General features: G+C 48.3%; 10 protein-coding genes across 10 annotated transcripts; 4 read left to right on the top strand and 6 right to left on the bottom strand.

Annotated features, from left to right (window-relative positions):
* Positions 1-254: 254 nt before the first annotated feature.
* Positions 255-1,166, bottom strand: GGI43DRAFT_389540 (uncharacterized protein). The gene is made up of 3 exons (XM_083204219.1): positions 885-1,166; positions 538-766; positions 255-459 (listed from the first exon to the last, which is right to left on the bottom strand). The coding sequence occupies exons 2-3, from the start codon at positions 762-764 to the stop codon at positions 342-344; spliced, it is 345 nt and encodes a 114-aa protein (XP_083065783.1). The 5' UTR covers positions 765-766; positions 885-1,166; the 3' UTR covers positions 255-341.
* GGI43DRAFT_426969 (glycoside hydrolase family 18 protein) lies at positions 878-3,309 on the bottom strand (the record flags this gene model as incomplete). Its single annotated transcript, XM_083208749.1, has 8 exons — positions 878-1,303; positions 1,372-1,420; positions 1,486-2,002; positions 2,075-2,171; positions 2,226-2,391; positions 2,455-2,759; positions 2,937-2,942; positions 3,006-3,309. The coding sequence occupies 8 exons, from the start codon at positions 3,307-3,309 to the stop codon at positions 1,158-1,160; spliced, it is 1,590 nt and encodes a 529-aa protein (XP_083065782.1). The 3' UTR covers positions 878-1,157.
* Positions 3,310-3,502: 193 nt separating this feature from the next.
* GGI43DRAFT_389536 (uncharacterized protein) lies at positions 3,503-5,627 on the bottom strand. Its single transcript, XM_083204218.1, has 4 exons — positions 5,208-5,627; positions 4,491-5,152; positions 3,685-4,434; positions 3,503-3,611 (listed from the first exon to the last, which is right to left on the bottom strand). The coding sequence occupies exons 2-3, from the start codon at positions 4,903-4,905 to the stop codon at positions 3,800-3,802; spliced, it is 1,050 nt and encodes a 349-aa protein (XP_083065781.1). The 5' UTR covers positions 4,906-5,152; positions 5,208-5,627; the 3' UTR covers positions 3,503-3,611; positions 3,685-3,799.
* Positions 5,628-5,926: 299 nt separating this feature from the next.
* Positions 5,927-8,168, top strand: GGI43DRAFT_389532 (uncharacterized protein). The gene has a single exon (XM_083204217.1). The coding sequence runs from the start codon at positions 6,037-6,039 to the stop codon at positions 7,789-7,791; it is 1,755 nt and encodes a 584-aa protein (XP_083065780.1). The 5' UTR covers positions 5,927-6,036; the 3' UTR covers positions 7,792-8,168.
* A 609-nt stretch (positions 8,169-8,777) lies between these two features.
* GGI43DRAFT_426967 (uncharacterized protein) lies at positions 8,778-9,821 on the top strand (the record flags this gene model as incomplete). The annotated part of the gene is made up of 2 exons (XM_083208748.1): positions 8,778-9,016; positions 9,091-9,821. 2 exons carry the CDS (start codon positions 8,778-8,780, stop codon positions 9,446-9,448), a joined length of 597 nt encoding a protein of 198 aa, XP_083065779.1. The 3' UTR covers positions 9,449-9,821.
* A 363-nt stretch (positions 9,822-10,184) lies between these two features.
* On the bottom strand, positions 10,185-11,849 carry GGI43DRAFT_419684 (protein translocase subunit TIM50; the record flags this gene model as incomplete). The annotated part of the gene is made up of 2 exons (XM_083207724.1): positions 10,185-10,802; positions 10,878-11,849. 2 exons carry the CDS (start codon positions 11,847-11,849, stop codon positions 10,185-10,187), a joined length of 1,590 nt encoding a protein of 529 aa, XP_083065778.1.
* A 753-nt stretch (positions 11,850-12,602) lies between these two features.
* Positions 12,603-14,090, top strand: GGI43DRAFT_3522 (uncharacterized protein). Its single transcript, XM_083202276.1, has one exon. It carries the CDS (start codon positions 12,810-12,812, stop codon positions 13,911-13,913), a length of 1,104 nt encoding a protein of 367 aa, XP_083065777.1. The 5' UTR covers positions 12,603-12,809; the 3' UTR covers positions 13,914-14,090.
* GGI43DRAFT_3521 (Vta1 like-domain-containing protein) lies at positions 14,091-15,782 on the bottom strand. Its single transcript, XM_083202274.1, has 3 exons — positions 15,433-15,782; positions 15,134-15,362; positions 14,091-15,076 (listed from the first exon to the last, which is right to left on the bottom strand). The coding sequence occupies exons 1-3, from the start codon at positions 15,533-15,535 to the stop codon at positions 14,269-14,271; spliced, it is 1,140 nt and encodes a 379-aa protein (XP_083065776.1). The 5' UTR covers positions 15,536-15,782; the 3' UTR covers positions 14,091-14,268.
* Positions 15,783-16,279: 497 nt separating this feature from the next.
* GGI43DRAFT_3502 (uncharacterized protein) lies at positions 16,280-17,931 on the top strand. Its single transcript, XM_083202252.1, has 2 exons — positions 16,280-16,533; positions 16,622-17,931. Exons 1-2 carry the CDS (start codon positions 16,384-16,386, stop codon positions 17,828-17,830), a joined length of 1,359 nt encoding a protein of 452 aa, XP_083065775.1. The 5' UTR covers positions 16,280-16,383; the 3' UTR covers positions 17,831-17,931.
* On the bottom strand, positions 17,909-18,979 carry GGI43DRAFT_3493 (exosome non-catalytic core subunit SKI6). The gene is made up of 2 exons (XM_083202239.1): positions 18,569-18,979; positions 17,909-18,500 (listed from the first exon to the last, which is right to left on the bottom strand). The coding sequence occupies exons 1-2, from the start codon at positions 18,877-18,879 to the stop codon at positions 17,987-17,989; spliced, it is 825 nt and encodes a 274-aa protein (XP_083065774.1). The 5' UTR covers positions 18,880-18,979; the 3' UTR covers positions 17,909-17,986.
* Between the last annotated feature and the right edge of the window lie 137 nt (positions 18,980-19,116).

Genomic DNA, 19,116 nt, shown 5'->3' with positions numbered 1-19,116 from the left:
AGAATCTAGAGCTTATTGTTAGACTCTGAGTGCGTTATTCTTGGTTAAGAGAATAAAAGAAAAATAAAAAAGAAACGCACCTGGCAATATGAAGGCCGTGTATTCCCTTGGGATAGCATCGTCATTTGGAAACTCAATTGGAAACCGGCGGCGTATGTCCTCGGCTCTCCTGTTTAAGGCGGCCTTTGACAAGATGTGATAGAATCTTTCACTTGTGAAGGGGACGAGAGTTACGGTTTATATTTTGCGTAGTCGAGGATTTAAACAATATTTGATGCTACTTATGAATTCCAAATGGGTATACTCCAAACTATTGATATTCAAGCGTATATTTTACAAATTTACACTCTGGTTGGACCTAAGTGTGGACATGTTCCAGGTAACTTAAACGATGGCCTATTCCAGTATTTGTTGATCAGCCATTGAAACGAAAATGTAGGATTGAGGTAGGAGCTTGTACTATTTGTATATTTATAGGTTAGCTATAAGACTAATTCTTTATAGTTGGAAGGGAATTCAATCCTTGGTTCTACATACGCTCTTTTTTCGTACATCATGTCAAAAGCGGCGAGAGCACGAGTGACTGCTGAGTCCAGAGCAGTCCGAATAAACTCTTCCCATTCGTCCTGTAGATTTGGTATCGCGACAACTTGGCCCTTTGACGCATAAAAAGTATTGAAATCGCCCATATAGTCGTATAAGGCTTGATACGTTGCGCAAAACTTATCCCATACCTTATTATTATTGAGATAATTAAATACCATACCTGGTTTGTTAACTTGTTATTACAAATGATGAAAAAAAAAATTGGAAGAAAGAGAGAAGGAAAGAAAGAAAGAAAGAAAGAAAGAAAGAAAGAGAGAAAGAAAAGATTGTATACTCACCCAATTCTTTCGCTACTAGGAGCTGTTCTTGTCGAGTATAGTCTTCTACGAGTGTGGTTTCTGATACAATGACGCCTCCTTGAAATACCTAGATCACGCAAATTAGATCGTAGAAATGTTAGAAAAAGATAATACATTATAAAACAAAAAGAAAATGATGATCATATTTAACATCATATCAGAGTTTTCTGTGGTTGGTCCTTGCGAGCAAAATTGTTAGGCGGTCCAGGTGCGATTCATTGCCCATTTCTGACAGGAGGATCTCAGAGAACATTAGTAGCCTGGGACGTTAGAGTAATCTAATCGAATTCTCGTGTTGTCTGAGTCTCTGCGCATAAGTCCAAGATTGAAGTCAAATGAGAAATCATATACGGGAGAAGTGGGGGTTCTGTTTCCTATACCCAAAGGCACTGACTGGTCTGGCATAAATTTATTGGTTAGCTATATTAAATGGTTCTTGGGATTCTTCAAATAGTTAGTAGCTCACCATGTGAGATATTCAGAGAAATGCCTCTTGCAAATGAATTAGGGGCGCACTGTGGTAATTTTGAGTCAGTAAATTCCTAAAATCGTTGTGCAAAACAGTTAGTTATGAGCTTACACTATCCGGCATTTCAACAATAGTTCCTTCAACGCCACGTTCAAGTATTTGGAAACACCCTTCCAAATCATCGCTCAGGCAGGCTACTCTAGCAGTTTGAACTTTGTGTTTTGGTCGATTTCCGACATCTGCAGGGCAGTCGAGAAAAGTAAATGGCTCTGGCTCACCATTCCTTTTCTTTAGATTTGTGACAACATGAGAGTCTCCCGCAATCAGAACAAAGCCGAATGGTCCAGATGTGGGACTAACATCATGTAAATCACCACCGCTACCAAATGTGACCAGACCGTATGAAGGTTGAGAGCCAGAGGATGGAAGGTCCTCTGATGGGAACAAGTATTTTAGATCAACGAGTGAAAAGGCGCCATCAGCTCCAGTCGCCACACTGGATCCTGAGACGGCTCTCAGAGCGTCAAGTTTGCTATCATCGAGATCAACCGCCCAAACCATAAGTCCTGAAAGACCCATCTTACTGGCATAATCAATTTTTGCTTGAAATGTGATATTATCGTCAAAGCTGTATGCTCTCTGTATCAGCTAAATGCCAATTGGTCACATGTAGACTGTGTTTCTTGAGATGATAACTTACGAAATCCAACTGTTGTTACCATATACCAAGTATCTCACAGCGGCCTCTTTGTCCAGATATGAGGCTGCGCCGGTCTGATCAAGTATCGCTTGGATCTCTATCACTCGACATTAGTTGAAAATTCATTTTATACCATGTATTGGAATTATACCTCGATATGACAAAATTCCTGCCGTATTAGTACACGGGCCCGCATCTCCTGGGCCTCCAAAAGGACAGCCAGGCTTCCAGCAAGATGACGACTTCAAGTTGAAGGTCCGACCATAAAATGCAAGGCCTAACACAATGCTGGACGGTTCTATTTCGGCTCTCCAAAACTATTCGTATTCACCGATTAGCAAAGCAATCAAGAAAATAGGAGAATGATTGAACGGATATACCAGATCCAAAGCCAAGTCGATCTCAGTTAGATTAGTGTGAGCGAGAACATGGCTACCAATTGGGTTTGCACTATCCCAGATCCCATGAAGGTCATATGACATGAGATTGATCCAATCGACATATGATGCCATATTTTTAATGTCGAAATGCCGCAAGTGCCAATATGATGTTGGTGCTGTGAATGTAACAGTATAATTATGGCCACTGCTAGTTATGGCTGCTCGCAGCTCCTTTAGAAGTGCAACGTAGTTAGCGGCGTCTACATCACTGCCACCTCGATCATCGGCCCCGGGATATTCCCAATCTGTGAGTTATAGTTGGCCAGATGGGATCAGGTATCTATTTGATAGCATGGATGCAGTTGGCCACTCATTGGGGACTTCTATACAAAGGTCACCACCTTAAGTTTCAAGAAGGATGCTCAACATAGTTGGAGGAAAGTGGTAGGCATAATATAAACTTTTGTAGAGCATCAACTTACCGAAATCTGTGACAACAAATTAGCTGATCTGCTGGACTGTAGCAAAATAAAAACATTTGAGTTACTTACCAACTCCATCATAACCGTACTCTGAGAGAAATCCTAGCAGATTCCGGATGAATATCGCGCGATTTGCCGACGAAGATGTCATTGTAGGGAAAACGCTGCGCCAAGGGCCAGGATCGCTAAAAGCCCAACCTCCCAACGATATAACAATTTTGAGATTTGGGTTCCTGGCTTTGAGATTGCCCACATTTCGGTACAAATCAGAAGATACGCCATCCATGTTTGTTATACGAAAGTCATTGCTAATATATCCAAAGGCGACATTGAGGTGAGTTAGAGAGTTGACGGGAATCTCGCCAACAGCCATTGTACCACACGGATGTTGAGAATTCCAAGCATCCCTCAAGACGCCTATGTCGGTACCTACATTAGGTACACACAGGTACCAGGTACCAGGCATGTTTACACGCACCTCTCTATCTACCTGAGTACCTCCAGCCTATATAATAGCCTTGCCCCCCTCCAAAATCTCCCCACTAGCAACAATTTCCCACCATCATCCCCACCACTAGCATCTCAGCACCCAAACTCGATGTATATTCTATTACTGATATTCCAACTACCACTCCAAAATTTCTCTGGTCCTTGTCACTTACCCAAAGATGGGAAGTAAGTCATCAAAATCTGTCCGCGCTCAGAATATGGTAGATAATGATGGTCATGATGATCATGATGACGGTAGCATCTTGGTTATACACAGTATAATTTAAACTAGTCAAGAATATTACGGAGTCTATGTGATTAAATCAACAACTCCTATATCTTCACCAATCCAAAAAGGATTGTTCCATGCACCACTACTTTCCGATAACCTCGCCAATGCCAGCCAATGTCATACCACTCTTCAGTACGGATTTCACGGGCCTTTCAGGATCATAACCAACAGATCTCATCCATTCTTCGACAGTTTTGATTCGGTCCGGCTTAATCTTATCCAGGCGCTGATAGTCCCTGGTCCACAGTCCCGTATTACCGATACTATTCGTCCAGACCGTAAACCAGTTATAGAACATGCTTTGCGGAGTCCAAAGCGTAGGATCGTCGTATCCTGGGGAATGGGCTACACCCATTTTTATAAGCGGATACCGCTGGCGAAACTCTTCCTCTGTCATTGGAACGTATTTTGACGGCTTGCCTGTGACAGCCGTAAGTGCAGAAGCAAGCTCTGCCCCGGAAGTGTGCTTGATGCCCACGCTTAAGAGGTCTCCACGAAACTCTTCAGGGTTTTCGAACATGTATCGCGCAAACCAGGCAAGGTCTCTCAGAGAGACGAGTGCCATACAGCCGCTCTCTCCTAGGAATAACTTCCAGATCCACTCACCCGTCGCTGCGTCCAGCTCGGGAGCACGTCGATTGAGGCTGTCTTCGGCGTATGGACCACTTTCCAATAGGCTCCAATTCATAACATCTGTCTGCTGAGACTTGAGGTACTCTATTAGATGCACTTAGTAGAAGCTCTGTTAATTAAAAGGGCACGGGGCTCTATACCTCCGAATTTGGCCTTTCCATCCACAAATGGGACGCGGAATTTAGGATTGAAACCGCTCTTCTTGGACACATATGGCAGTGTGCTATAGATGAAGTGCTTTACGCCAGCCCAGAGGGCAATTTCGTAGATGCGAATACTCCAGTAAATTTCGCTCTTCTCTCCAATTGCGAACCCATTCGTATTCACAAAGACAGACTCGATGTTCTTGAAAGCAGACACGAGCACATCTTCGTCATAAGTATCTCCTTTGACGACTTCAATACCGGGCAAAGCCGCCAGCTTCTTGGGCTCCTCTCTTTCTGTATCACGACTTAGGATACGCACTTTATGGCCTGCTTTGGCGAGTTCTTGGGCAACAAAGGAATTTTGTGCTCCCACACCACCGAGTATAAGGATGTTTAAAGATCGTGTCATTTTGTCAACGTGAATTGAGCAAAGAAAAGTAGACAATAATTCGTTTACTGCGGTCAACACTTAATCTCAGGTGGACATCGTCCTATACTTATAATATCATATCCTTCTCCCATCAAGCTCCCATCTTTTGTGATTTGAGTTTGAGCTAAACACAATCTATATTAATAATGTGAATTGCGTAATTTCCGTTTGTTGTCTTTATAATACTGTGCTCATGCTTTCTGACACCGCTGAATCTGACCCTCGACTGACACTCGATTAGTAATGGCGAAGATATATAGGTCTATGCAACCTCCGCGCACATTTGGCTGTGATGTTGGATGAATCCTGATGGCTCGGTTATTGATTCCACATGCTTAATATTCATTCTCCGGAACTGGCGCATAATAACTAAACATGACGATTATGCTGACGAGCAGAGGACACTCGCGGAGATAACGACTGGCCCGGCATATCCAAGAGATGTGTTACTAAAATAGGATTTTCTCTTCAATGCCTTACCTATAGTGTTATTCTATCCTACTTATTCATATTGAAAGGATACTTTACACATTTCCTTCATAATATCGATCATGAAGCGTTTCAGACACCAGTTCCTTGCGTGACTAACATATAGCCAAGGAAGCGTCCAGTGACATGAAGAAAATAGATTCGAAAAGCTAAGCCGATCTAGGTGCAATATATCGCTCTCATTGCAAGCTTAGCTTCATTTTAAAATTGTTACTTTTAGCTGCTGGAATAAAGATAAAGATAGCTTCCCGTTTAGCCAAGCACCCTCTTATTTAACCAGATTAGCTCTCTTCAGACTTGTATCGTCTCAGGGGATGCGTCGCTACGAATCAGACACTAATGCGGGGCATCGGTAGATACATAGAGATGCACCCAGCTACGCTATAAATTCAAGTACCCGCGCCACGTTGCTGCTAAGACCGCGCTATGGGTCCAAGGGATTGGACCCCTGAGCGCTAATCCACTAAATTATCTGCAGTACGTACTATCGTTTCTTGAGGCCATCACAAACTCTGGACAGGTCAGCATATTCTTCTCTTCTACTTACTATTTTTAATTCTCTTTTTCTTTCTCTCCCTTCCTACCACCTTTCCTGTGCCTTTTGCATATGCGGCTGGCTACATGTTAGTCGCGGCTTTTCTCCGCAATGGCTTGGGCCTTCTGGTGCCTCTGGCGATAGCCTGCACCATCTATCTCTATCTCTATCCCTTTTTCGGCGGCTGCGCGTTTCCTCTGCCATCGAGAGACTCCAAGGAGGCCTTGGAAGCAACCAAACGACTGCATTGGCCGTACACCGAGCGCGAACCCGAACCAGACTATGTGCCGACTCAACTGGCTCCCTTCCGACTTCTTGCTCTGGGCGATCCTCAGTTGGAGGGCGATACGTCGATCCCAACCGTCATCTTGGGCACGTTTCCCCACGTATTCAGCATCTACGACCATGTCACGTTTCGCACCGAGCACTGGTGCTTTCGCGAACGCGTCCGACAGATCGTGCACGACATTGTCGACATCTTTTTCGAAGACATCCCGTGGTTTCTCGAGTCCATGCGCAAGCGCTTCGACCTCTTCGGCAACGACTTCTACCTCGCCCACATCTACAGAACGCTGCACTGGTGGTCGCGCCCTACTCACGTTTCGGTCCTTGGAGACCTACTGGGCAGCCAATGGATAGAGGATGACGAATTTGACATAAGGGGGCACAGATTCTGGGAGCGAGTTTTCCGCGGCGGAGAAAGAGTGCCTGATGATGTCGCCGTGTACCCAGAGCACGAGTATGATCTCTCGGGTATGCTGGATGGATCCGAGGCGGAGGAGATTTGGACAAAACGGATTGTAAACGTTGCTGGCAACCACGATATTGGATATGCAGGCGACTTGACACCTGAACGACTGGAACGATTCGAGCGTGTCTTTGGCAAGGCCAACTATGAGCTTCGATTCGGAATTCCGATCAACGACTCTGATGTGCTAGCCACTTTGCATAACGATGCGACGAACCCCGAGTCGGTTCGACTTGAGCCTGAAATTCGCATTGTTGTCCTCAATGATATGAATTTAGACACCCCTGCCAAGAACACATCTCTGCAGGACGCGACGTACAGTTTTATCAACAAGGTCATCGGAACATCGGCTGCTGTCGAATATTCGGGCATATTCACCCTCGTCTTAACCCACATTCCTCTTTACAAACCCGAAGGCGTCTGTGTCGACGCGCCCTTTTTCGACTTTCACACCCAGGAAGACGGCGGTGGCGTCAAGGAGCAGTATCTTCTGAGTGCAGATGCCAGCAAAGGTTTCCTCGAAGGATTCTACGGCATGAACAAAGACCCTAACGCTGCTGCCGGTGGAAGGGGCCGCAAGGGTCTGATTCTCAACGGCCACGACCACGAAGGCTGTGACACGTACCATTTCATCAACCAGACAAACGGCACAGATCCAGCTGAGCGCTTCTGGGAAGTGGCGAGATGGCGTGATGCCCAGGCTCAAGGGCTGCCCGACCTGACTTCTTCAGGTATCCCAGGCCGCCGAGAGATTACCGTCCGTAGCATGATGGGCGACTTTAACGGCAACGCTGGCCTTCTCAGCATGTGGTTCAACCAGGAGACTTGGGAGTGGGAGTACGAGTTTGTTAACTGCCGCCTCGGCACACAGCACTTTTGGTGGTTTGTCCATTCTCTAGATTTCGGAGTAGTTGTCGTCTTCTTGGTGTATATCGCGGTGACCATCATGGGCGCTGCAGGTGTCGATGTGGACGCGCGATTCTTTGAAGCAGTTGAACAGGGGAAACGCAGATTTTCCCTATGGTGGAATAAGAATAGTAATAGAGCAGAGGCCGCGACGACACAGAACGGACATGCTAAGATAAAAGGGTGATTGGACATACGCAGCGAAATACCCAAAAACTTTTTTTCCTGTACAATACAATAGACACGTTTTAATGTAGCATACTTGGGATAAGGGGGGCAAAGGCACTTAATACGTTTGTTTGCTTGGGTTCTTTTGTAAAACGCAATGGGCACATGTCGGCAAATGCATGCTTGGTGTTGTTGCTTTTCTTATGTTTTGGAGATGACATATGTTTTACGAACACGAGGTTTCTTTTGGCTCCAAATTTCTTTGTATGGATTGGCAGAGGTGGAGATGTTTGTCTTGGTGGATGAGCTTTTGTATTCCACTCGCTCTAAGTCATCATCACTCGTATGCATTATTTCTAGAATGTTTAGCTTAATATAGGGTTGTCTGATCTCTCATTACGACTGTGTGAAACGACTTAAAGGACTCATGCATAAGATCCCGCGATTCAACGCCCAGGGTTACCGAGTGATAGCTTGAGCCACGTGTCACATAAACCGAGAGCGTTCTGGTGTGGCACATTTGTGTACCGTACCTTGGAGATTTAAAAGCCGTTATATATGGCCGTACATAGAGCATAGATCTTTGCTGTAGAATGACAATATATGAGCAGATGAGATTACGTGGCTTTCATGATCTTTGAAGTGATGCATGATGTGTGGTTTGACAGATCTTGCAATAATGCAACCATGCACTGATTTGAGATGGGGGGATACGACACTATGAGCGAGGTCCAAATCTCCAGATGTGGGTTGAACAAACAAACATCTGAATATAGTTACCGAGAAGCTTGTGGTCAAGATCTTGTGTAGCAAACTCAATATCTGCCTTGTAGGAGCCATCTGGTTCTTGTCTTACAAACTTCATCAACGACATAAAACGAGGAGATTTCTTTCTTATTTATTCGTCTGTTATTTGCAAAAGATCTTTCATCACAGCTTGACATATCAATAATGGACGCTCTAATACCAACAATTTACTCTTACCGTGCCTTTCTCTCAATCAAAATGATGCTCCTCCGCCTTCTCGTGGCAGTTCTCTTCCATCTGCCCATTGTCCTCTCATTCCCTTATTTTCCTACGCATCTCGATCTTCGTGATGGAAGCTTATTGACAGAGCCTCCTATTCCTCCACCATCAACTACTCCAATCCCGATACCAACAACGACTGGGGATTATTGGAGAGAAATGTGCAAACCTGGTGCTGAATGCGACTGCACTCGTATCAAAGACAAGAACGGCGAAGAGTAATACTAATTCTCTCTCTATTCTCCCAATCTATAAATGGCTATTTTTTACTAAACAAGAATATCTCTTACAGATACTTCCAATGCGTCACCAATCCTCGTTGCGACCACTGCTGGATAAATCTGACGACAACCTCAACGACTACAACTAGCCCGCTCCCATTCACGACTCTTACGCCTGTAACGAACTTTCTCAGAACAGACTATCAGACCCTCTTGCCAGGCACTTACACCAGCTCTTCGGGAGGAACAGCTCATGTTGTGATAGTGCAACAGCCGCCTCAGTCGATTTCTATAAGCATCGTCACGGCAACTGTGACTGATTTGGTGACGATTTCTGTGACCCCTTTCTGCGATGCTTCTTTTGGTGGTTCAATAGTGACGACCTCTCCGTCTGTGAATTTTCAACCAGGCATGCAATGGAAGAGATGAATTGGGTATAATATTCCAATGCGGGCGACTGGGATTCAAAGATGTGTGAAGTTGATGGTTTATATGTTACATTGAAGTGCTAATTATGGGGGCAATCTTTACTACTGCTTGATATCTCCTAATTAGAAGCGTCACTAATACGTTGTAATGAGAAGCGAATTATCCTTTATCAACTCTGTTTGCCGACCTACAAAATGAAAGAGGATTCAAAGCAAAAGAAGAGTAGACATAAGCCAAGACACCTCATTATCCTCTGCAGCCATGTTCAACTCACTTCACTTCACTGAATAAAGTCTCCATACATCTCTTCAACATAATCCATCATCATCTCGTACATCCTCTAATATACAAGTCGATTTACACAGAAGTACATTTTTCATCCTTCTTGTCGCAGCAAAATACAAAAAAGTCTGGCGCCCGTCAAAGACCGCCTCGCGCCCGCGCGCCCTTCCTTTTTCCCTCTTCCCCAATTCGAGCGAGCATAAAGGCTTGACTTGCCCATGCCATGATGCCGAAAATATTTCTATATGCAAATAATCCTGTCCTCGATCAACGGACGCGAGAACCTTAACCTGCCCTTTGTTTTTCTTCTTCTCGCGTTCCTTTTTTCTCCCCCCTTTTGATGTTTTTACAATTATTACAAAGCTGAAACCATTATGTAGCGGAGAGATAGTGAAACGCCATATCCATCACCTTTTTTTGTGTCTTCATTTCAAGATTGTTGAGAGGGGCTGCTTTATGCCTTGGGAGCCTCGCCACCCTCCTTCTTGCCGAACATGCCAGAGAAGTTGCCCATCATGCTGTTCATCATCTCTTGTTGGGCCTTCTCCATAGCCTGTTGCTCCTCCTTGAGCCACTTCTCGCCGTTCTCACGAATCTCCTTCTCCAGAGCCTGGTAGTTTCGCTGGCCACGCTCGCGAGCAATGTCCTGAATCATCTTGCCCTGGGCATAAGCTTCGGTAGGATCCTGCTCTCCGTCAATGGGCACAGTCATGCTCATCTTGCTGGGTTTCAGACCCAGCAGGTTGCCGAGCGCACCCATGCCGGATGGCTTTCCATGGCCCTTCTTTTCAGCAAGCTTCTTGTTGAACTCCTTTCGAGCGATGGCTTCTCGGCGGGCGAATTCGGTAGGGATGTGCTTTCCTTCGAAAGACTTGAGGATCTTTCGCACGTCGGAGTATTGCATGGTGTGGATATATTCGAGGAAGGGAATCAGAGCCACAAGTTCCTTATCGGTTGCATCGCCCTTCCAGGGGTCCAAAACGATGGCGTTCTCGGGCTGCTTGCGGACATGGGAGGCCTTGGTGTCGAGGATAATGACCTTGGAAAGGTCACGGTTGAGGTATGAGAGATCCTGTTAATCATAAAGTCAGCTTAGAATCGAAACTAAGGTGGAAGCGAAGTTAATAAGAAGAGGGTAGAAGCTTACCTTGACAATCTCTCCGTCCTCGTATTTGGTCGCCTCGCGATAGAGAGGCCACATGATGAAGCGGAAAGGATCCAGCTTTCGGACAACGGGTTCTGCCATGCCAAAAGGCTGTGTAGTAAAGAGAACCAGCTCGTAGTACTGACTCAGGTATCGGATAAAGTAGTCCATACCAGGGCGCTTGGCGACTCTCCAACCATGCTCACGAGTCCATTCGCTGTGGATGAGCATGTCGTCCAGACTGAGACAGAGGGTGTAGGGTCGCTCGAAGCTGGGATCGGGATCAGGTAGCAGCTTCTCAAATGCCGGATCCTGGTAGTAAGAAACAGACTCAGTCCATCGAGCCCTGGTGCGCTGCCACCACAGCTGAGGGGTCCAGCCGTTGGGAATATCCGGGTGACGGTCCGCCTCGATGGAGTCCTCCCAGTTGCGACCCATGTATCCGATGCTCAAAACCGATCCCGTACCAGCAACGGCCAGCATGAAGCGAGTCCACCATTTGCGATTGCGCTCGCTGGTAGAGACATACTCTTCTCTTCCTCCACGGCCACGGCCACCACCGGCACTCTCCTCCTCGGCGCCGACCTCCAACGATGACGCCGACTTGCCCGCTCTTTGATCAAGCTCGGCCTCTAGTGTTGAAGGAATACCCTGGGTGAGATCCGGGAGCTTGTGAAAGGGAATGGGCTCAGGCTCGGCAGACTCGGCGGGCTTCTGCTCGGTTTGCGAAGCAACATTGTCTTCTGGCGCTGATGAGCTTTCCGCGGCGGGGTCTTTCGGTGTTGATGAGGCCTGCTTCTGAGCGTTTTTGGGTGTCTGCGCAGAGCTCGGCTTGTTGCTGGCATAGGCTCGGAGGAATTGAGAAGCTGGAGCAGCTGTTGCTGGGCGAATCCGGAGAGGTTGCAGCGCCGCAACTCGAGGTAGCCGGCCGGCCGTCAGCCCCAGCCGAGAGGCTTGAGCTACTCTGGAAAGCATTGTGATGAGAGACGTCGTTCAAGGATGTGCGGGACAGATGGAAAGGCGAGAAGAATCAATTGCGCATGCCAGGCCCCTGGACGATGATCTCGATGCCGCCGGTCCAATGCTCGTGGTTGGCTGCTGCGAGCTGGATGGTCCTAGAGAATAGAAGCTTGTTAGTGACTCGCTCTTCTCCTCTTGCGTATTGGCCCGCCACCGTCATCCAAGAGATTTTTTTTGTCCGGGATGCTTCAGCCGGGGTTTAAGCGATTCTGGCATGTTCTTTCCGAGGTGGGGGTCTGTGCATTTGCCCCGTTTGGGCCCCTCACTGCCGCTTGCAGCCTAGCGCGCTCGCATCCGGCTCACGTGCCAGGCGCTGCCAACAATTGGAGAACGCTCGGCCTTTCCGCCTTCTTCCCCAAAACCTCCGATCGGTACCGGGTACTTTGTCTGATATTCCCGGTTTGTCATAAGACAAAAATCGGCCTTCCCCAGCTTCCGTCTTTTGTCTTTCCCTCACACTCGCGAACCCTTGTTTTGGCTGTGTCTTGTCTCTCATCCTAGTACGACGCTCATCTTAGATATTACTACATACTGGTGGTAATATTACTCGCGACTCTCGCTCAAGTCCCTTGTCTCAGCGTCGCTCTGGAACACCCACCATTCCTTGACCATCGGCTGATCTCTCGCCTTCCGCCAATCAGTCAGACCCCTATCATGGCTTTTGCGTTTGGTGCAATTTAGAGGGTGGTTCATCTCGAGTCTTGTCATCTCGCCATGGAACCACCCTCGACGAGGCACCTCGTTCCTTGCAATTGATTGACTGACTTTACTCCGCCCTATTTAACCGCCGGTGTGGCAGCCCAGCTGGACCCCAGATTGCGAATACAATACATACAGATTGCGTTTTCACCATAATTCGCCACATCTCGAAATTGGAAACTAGCTATATTTCTTTTCCCGCTCGATTACTTCATCATGTCTGAACACCCCTCCAAGAGCACTGGCCGCCGGCCATCAATGACCAAGCCTATGCCGCCGCCAGCTCCAAGAAAGGCGCAAGCGACGGCCAAGAAGTCGCAAGCCGGGGCGCATAAACCACACGCCTCTGGAAACAAGGCGCACACGACCATTATACAGAAGCCTCAAGGAGCTTCAAGCATGGTCGAGATCGAGGCTCCGGCGCAGGAGTCTCAAGCCTTGGCGGTCAGCAATGACGACAAACCAGAAACTACATCTATCGATTCTCTCTCTGTTGATATCGCTTCTTTGACCCTCGATACTCCAATCATCGAACTCCGAAAGAAACCACCGCGCGTTCCCGCAACGCCATTTCACTTTCTTTCTTTGCCTTCGGAACTGCGCGTCAAGATTTACGAATACTACTTTGACGAAAACGAAGACGTCATAGACTTATCCCCAGACAACTACAAGCGCTACCACAAGAGGCTCGGCCTCATGCGCGTCTGCAAGCTGCTCCGTGACGAAGCAACCTACTTCTTCTACGGCACCCGAACCTTTCGCCTCTTCCCCACATATCCCGGCAAATACTTTAAGAGCAAGAAACCCATCCTCGCCCGTCTCAAACCCCGCCAGCGCGAATGCCTTACCTCTTTGGAATTGCGCCTCGGTCCGGGGTGGAATGCGCCACCTAAAGGGTGGGCTGTCAACGATGCACTTGGGCTACAGAACTGCATCAATGTGCACAAGCTCAAGGTCCTTGTGGAATGCGACCCCAGCGACAATATCTTTAAGGGTTTCCGTCGCTCCGAGGGCTTTTACGAGAAATTCAGCCGCCAACTACTTGCCAGCGTCCTTGAAGCGTTGCCGGCGGTAAATGCCGTCGAGTTCGACGCCTGGTCTAGCGTCAAGAAATCGGGCGCCATGATGACTGGTCTTTTCAAGGTAGTGACCGAGCAGAAAGGCTTGTCGATCCAATGGGGACCAGATCGCGGCTGGACTGATGCAGACGAGGAAGAAGAGGTTGCGACGATTGGACCGGATGCTAATAGGCCAATCGAGAGCGTTCCGATTCAAGGGTTCGGAAATGCACACAACATAGGTCTCATGGTTGTGGCGTAATGGGCACGGAGCAATGGGTATTGAGATTCTGTTTGGAACTTGTTGGAATGATTGTTATGATGGATGTCTCCTATTATATGAACAGGCGCTTTGTTTTAACCTTCTATTACTACTTTTATACTAACCTTTACTTCTCAAAGCGTCTGTCTTTTGTTTACGGCGTCCAAGACCCCGATGAGGGTTCGCGCTCTTTTTGCATAGGTAGTTCAAATATACCACTCCTTCTATAGGCTATTACTACTCTTGAAAGTGTTTCATAAACTTGAAAATCTCGTGCATTTCGCTTCGTTTGGTATCCCATATAGATTCAATTTCCCAATACTACCACTTTCTCTTTCTCTTTCTTCTTCCTTCTTCAGAGTGCTCCAAGCGTGGACAGCGCATTCCGTAGCTCCTTGACTGCTGTCGGCACATCATCAAAGTTCAAAGCAGATATCGCAAACTTGGCATGTTTCTGCGCCTGCGCCATGCTCTTCTGATCTACCGCTGCTCGCGGGCTACCTCCTAGCTTGGGAATCGCCGGCGGCGCTATAGGAGCCGGTGCGTGGATGGGAGATGCGACGGCTGGCGGGACAGGAGCCGTAGGGGCGGTCCATGCAGGTGGAACAGACGGGTTGATGGGCTGGGGAGGCTGGGGAGGAGGCGCAAAAGATGTGAATTGCGGAGGAAGCTGGGGCGTAATCGCAGGCGTAGGTTGAGGTGTAAAATGCGGAGGTTGGGTCGGGAAAAGAGGTTCCGCAGGTGGAGGAGGACTTATGCTGGACACTGGGACCGGGCTGGTGCTCATTGGCGATGGGACGAATGGTTCGCTCTGCGGCTGTTCGGGGACCTGTGGGAAATATCCGTCTTGAACATGCTCTGCTCGCGAGGGCTCTCCGCCATCAGGGGCGTCTTCCACAAATGCGGCCTGTGGTGGTGAAGCAGTAGCAGCTGTGAGTTCCTGAACATCGGGGTCCATGGGATCGAGCGCGGGCTCTTCCTCTTCTTCTCGGGGCTTGGGGTTTGACTCGTTGGGGTCCTTTCCTTCGCGGATGGCCTTGAGGATGCGGGCGGCGTTCCACTTTGCGAATTTGATCTTTTGGAGGACTTCTGGTTCGGGGGTTCCCCATTCGTGGGTGAGATCGAAAAAGGTTGCGGCGGCGTCAAAGGTATCGGCGGTTTGTCTAGAATAGCTGTTAGAAGCGGGCGCGGCGCTGAGGTCATTTTCTTTATCCTCTCACCTCGTCACTTTGTTCGCCTTCATTGTTCGCTCCGCACGATCAAATGTCTCTTGCGCAAACTGCTCGACGTAGGCCTGGCCTGCCGTATTATCCATAATCGCATCATCGTCTGGGCGCTCTGTCTTTGTGGCCTCGAGGCGCTCGAGCAGCGTCTTGGTGAAGTTGAAGCAGTCATCGTCGGTGGTATGCAGGCTCTTGCCTACAATCTGGTTGACAGCATGGTATTCACCTATTTTTACATGTAAGAAAACATCATTTAACGTATAGAGGTATGAGGTAAGTGAATAAAGCACACATACACCAGTATGAAATAGCTGGCTTAAAGGCGCGCAGCTGGTTTGCTCGGTTGAGGAACCGACTGACCTCGGGGATCTTGAGTGGCGCGGGGATTGGCTCAGCCATTGCGGTTCGCTCTCGTCTCTCTTTTGTACTTGATGTGTAAATAGCAAAGCAAAGTGCAGCGTTAGAGGGAAAAGAAAGGTTTCAAGAAGTGGCAGAGCAGAGATGGAGATGGGTTTGTTGAGAGTTGCCTTGCCAGCGACGTAATAAGGTGACGATGCTGCTCCCCCACATTTGCCCACATGGCAAAGGCACTTTAAAGCTGGAGCCTTGAATGTATTGGACTGGATGTATTCAGCACCAGCCACAGCGTTTGCCCCGCCTGAGGTCGCGCCACACGATGTTCAGATGTGGAAGCTGCAAAAATCATACGGCTTGGCTAAATGACACTGTGTTTGAAACAAGATATAACGTATTCAGAAATCTTGACGCCAAAACATTGCTATTCATTCTCAACATTAAAACTTGAAAATTTTATCAGTATGTTCTAAAAGTTAACTAGAATATCAAATCGAGTTAAAGTTTCTAGCGAAAAGTACATCACCAGCATATCGAATAGCCCAGCACTTCTATAAATACAATTCAGGCCCAGTGTCAAATTGCCCTGTCTTATTGGTAAGCCATACCTCACACTGTGCATCCTCCAGCGTGGCCTTTTCCAAAATCTCATCCCCATTTTCACCAAAGGGTCAGCCACTATAAATTCAAGCGCTGTGACATCGTGGCCGCATCGACGTTGCATTTTCTATTTGCCATCTCCTCACTCACTAATTTACTTCTGCAGAAAAGTGAAAAGAGGGGGACTTTATGAAAAGCGTCGCCATCTTATAACAAGAGAGAGCGCTGCGATATTACAAATCGACTTCTCATATTCTTACTAACTTACACGTCTATTCACATATACCACAACCATGCATCAACAAGCTCTCCTCGCCACCCTGACGGCGAGTCTGGCGGCTCTGCCGTTTGCTCAGGCCGGCTTGTACCCCAAGAGTTCTGCCGTTCTGCAAGTAGACGGCAAGTCTTACGACCGTCTCATTGCGCAGTCCAATTACACCTCTGTAAGTGATCTGTCACACTCATTCCATATAAACATACATGGATGCATAAACTCTATATAGCCCAACAGTAGCTAACACACCCCGCCAGATTGTCGAATTCTACGCCCCTTGGTGCGGCCACTGCAAAAACCTCCAGCCCGCCTACGAGAAAGCCGCCAAGAACCTCCAGGGCCTCGCCAAGGTCGCCGCCGTTGACTGCGACGAGGAGGCTAACAAGCCCTTCTGCGGCTCTATGGGCATCCAGGGCTTCCCTACCCTCAAGATCGTCCGTCCTGGAAAGAAGGCTGGCCGACCTGTCGTTGAGGATTACCAGGGCCCGCGCACTGCAAGTGGCATCGTCGACGCTGTCGTGTCCAAGATTAACAACCACGTTACCAAGTTGACGGATAAGGAGATTGATGGATTCTTGGAGAAGGACGAGGAGAAGCCAAAGGTTATTTTATTCACGGAGAAGGGAACTACAAGTGCGCTGCTAAGGAGTATTGCCATTGATTACCTGGACGTCATCTCTGTGGGACAGGTCAGGAATAAGGAAAAGGCCGCTGTCGACAAGTTCGGCATCTCTTCATTCCCGTCCTTTGTCCTCATCCCTGGAGGCGGCAAGGAGCCCATTACCTATGATGGAGAGCTCAACAAGAAGGATTTGCTCGAGTTCCTCAAGCAAGTCGGCTCCCCCAACCCCGATCCAGCTCCGGCCAAAGCCAAGTCTGGCAAGAAGTCAGCAACCTCCAACAAGGCCAAGGAGGCCAAAGAGGCCAAGGAATCCTCATCATCTACCGCATCCTCCGAAACCTCTACAGCTGCCGAACCCGAACCCACCCTCATTGAAATCCCCGCCCTCACTTCCAAGGCCGAGCTCGAGGAGCACTGCCTCCAGTCCAAGTCTCACACATGTGTTCTTGCCTTTGTCCCCGCATCCACCTCCGAGATGCGCAACAAGATCATTTCCTCTGTCTCTCAGCTCCACACCAAATACGTTAACGGAAAGCGCCACTTCCCCTTCTTCTCCCTGGATAGCAATGTCGAGGGTTCTGCCGCTCTCAAGGAGGCTCTCGGTCTTCAGGGTAAGATCGAGCTCATTGCCCTCAACGCCCGCCGTGGTTGGTGGAAACGCTACGAGGAGGGCGAATTCAGCGTCCACAGCGTTGAGTCTTGGATCGACACCGTTCGCATGGGCGAGGGTGAGAAGAAGAAGCTCCCCAAGGGCGTTGTCATTGAAAAGCCAGAGGCTACCGAGGAGGCCAAGGTCGAGACAGAGGCCCCAGCAGCTGAGGAGTCTGAGCATGATGAGCTTTGAAAAGAAGCTATATTTTGACAGCTAAATAAGATCTATGTTAGAAAATAGGAAAAAAAAAACTAGAACAAGATTGAACATAAAACATCGCCGTAGAGTAATTCCCATAAAACTCACCTGGTATCATCCAAAAGCATAGCAGTCCAAAAGAAACGCCAATTATTCATCCAAGCTCACAGCCATCATATCACTCCTCCTTACTGACCCTTCTTTAATCATCTTTCTTCCCTTCTGCTTCACAATTCCATCCAGCAATCTCCTCACTTGCTTGCACCCGTCCACTCCCACCACCAGCATGCCCTCCAGCCGGCTCACCTGAACACGGCTCTCACACACCAGCACCGCAACTTTGTCGCTGTCTCCCAGTGTTCCAACCGTCAGATAGGGCAGTTCTTGCTCCTCCTGCGTATTCAGGTCGAGCAGAGGATCGGCTGCATCATCGCCCGCAGCGTATGAGGAGGTTGAGCCTGCGGTACAGGCTGTGATGTAGTCTGTCATGGGGATACCGGCGTCAATGACCGCGAGGGTAGTCGCATTTATCAGCGCAGCAAGAAGTGAGCCGTCTTGGGACAAGACATGCAGAGATACCGTAATAGTCGAGTGTGGGAAAAGGTGAGTATGCAGGTTAGCCGCCAGCGCTTTCTGAATCGTAATCTCCATCTCTTGGATGCGCCTATTGACGATGCCTCAATTAGCCTCTTGTCTCTCCTATCTTCTCCACCATTTTCTTTCTCGTCTTACCTATCGTTTCTTCCTCTCTTCTTACGATCCACGCTTGAAAAGCCAGCCACTACCACATTCACCACGATGCTCGCTCCCTCCTTCTGCCCAGTAGCCTGTGCGCTGCCAACAGTTCCCTTCTTCTGCCCCGCCTGCGGCTCTGCCGGACCAGTCACCACGCACATGACCTTTGTATGGCCCATCTCGAGGTATGATGATCCATCGGCGGCGTCCTGGGTGTGAATCTGGGCATGAAGGCGACGGAGGTCGTTCCATCGGCGGCCGTCGATGCGCAGCAGCGCTAGGGAGTATGTTGATGTGTCGAGAGGCATAGTGACGGCTCTGGATTTTGAATTGAACTGCTACAGCCGAAAAAAAAGAAGGTCGATGGGAATATTTTGTTCTGCGACAAAACTTAATTGCAGATGTCAGTTAAAGATCTGCGAGGCCTAGAAATTTTGGAGCTTTGAAGCGTAGTGGGGTCAATTGGAGCTGCAAGTGTGGCTGATAACGGAAGGCTGTGGCGCTGGCTTCTGAGATCAGTTGCTTAAACTACTAGTATCAGCGGT

The sequence above is a fragment of the Trichoderma evansii genome (genome assembly GCF_050947405.1).
Source record: "Trichoderma evansii strain SZMC 28006 chromosome Unknown GGI43scaffold_1, whole genome shotgun sequence".
NCBI classification, from domain to species: Eukaryota; Fungi; Ascomycota; class Sordariomycetes; order Hypocreales; family Hypocreaceae; genus Trichoderma; species Trichoderma evansii.
This window is presented reverse-complemented; position numbering and strand designations above follow the sequence as displayed.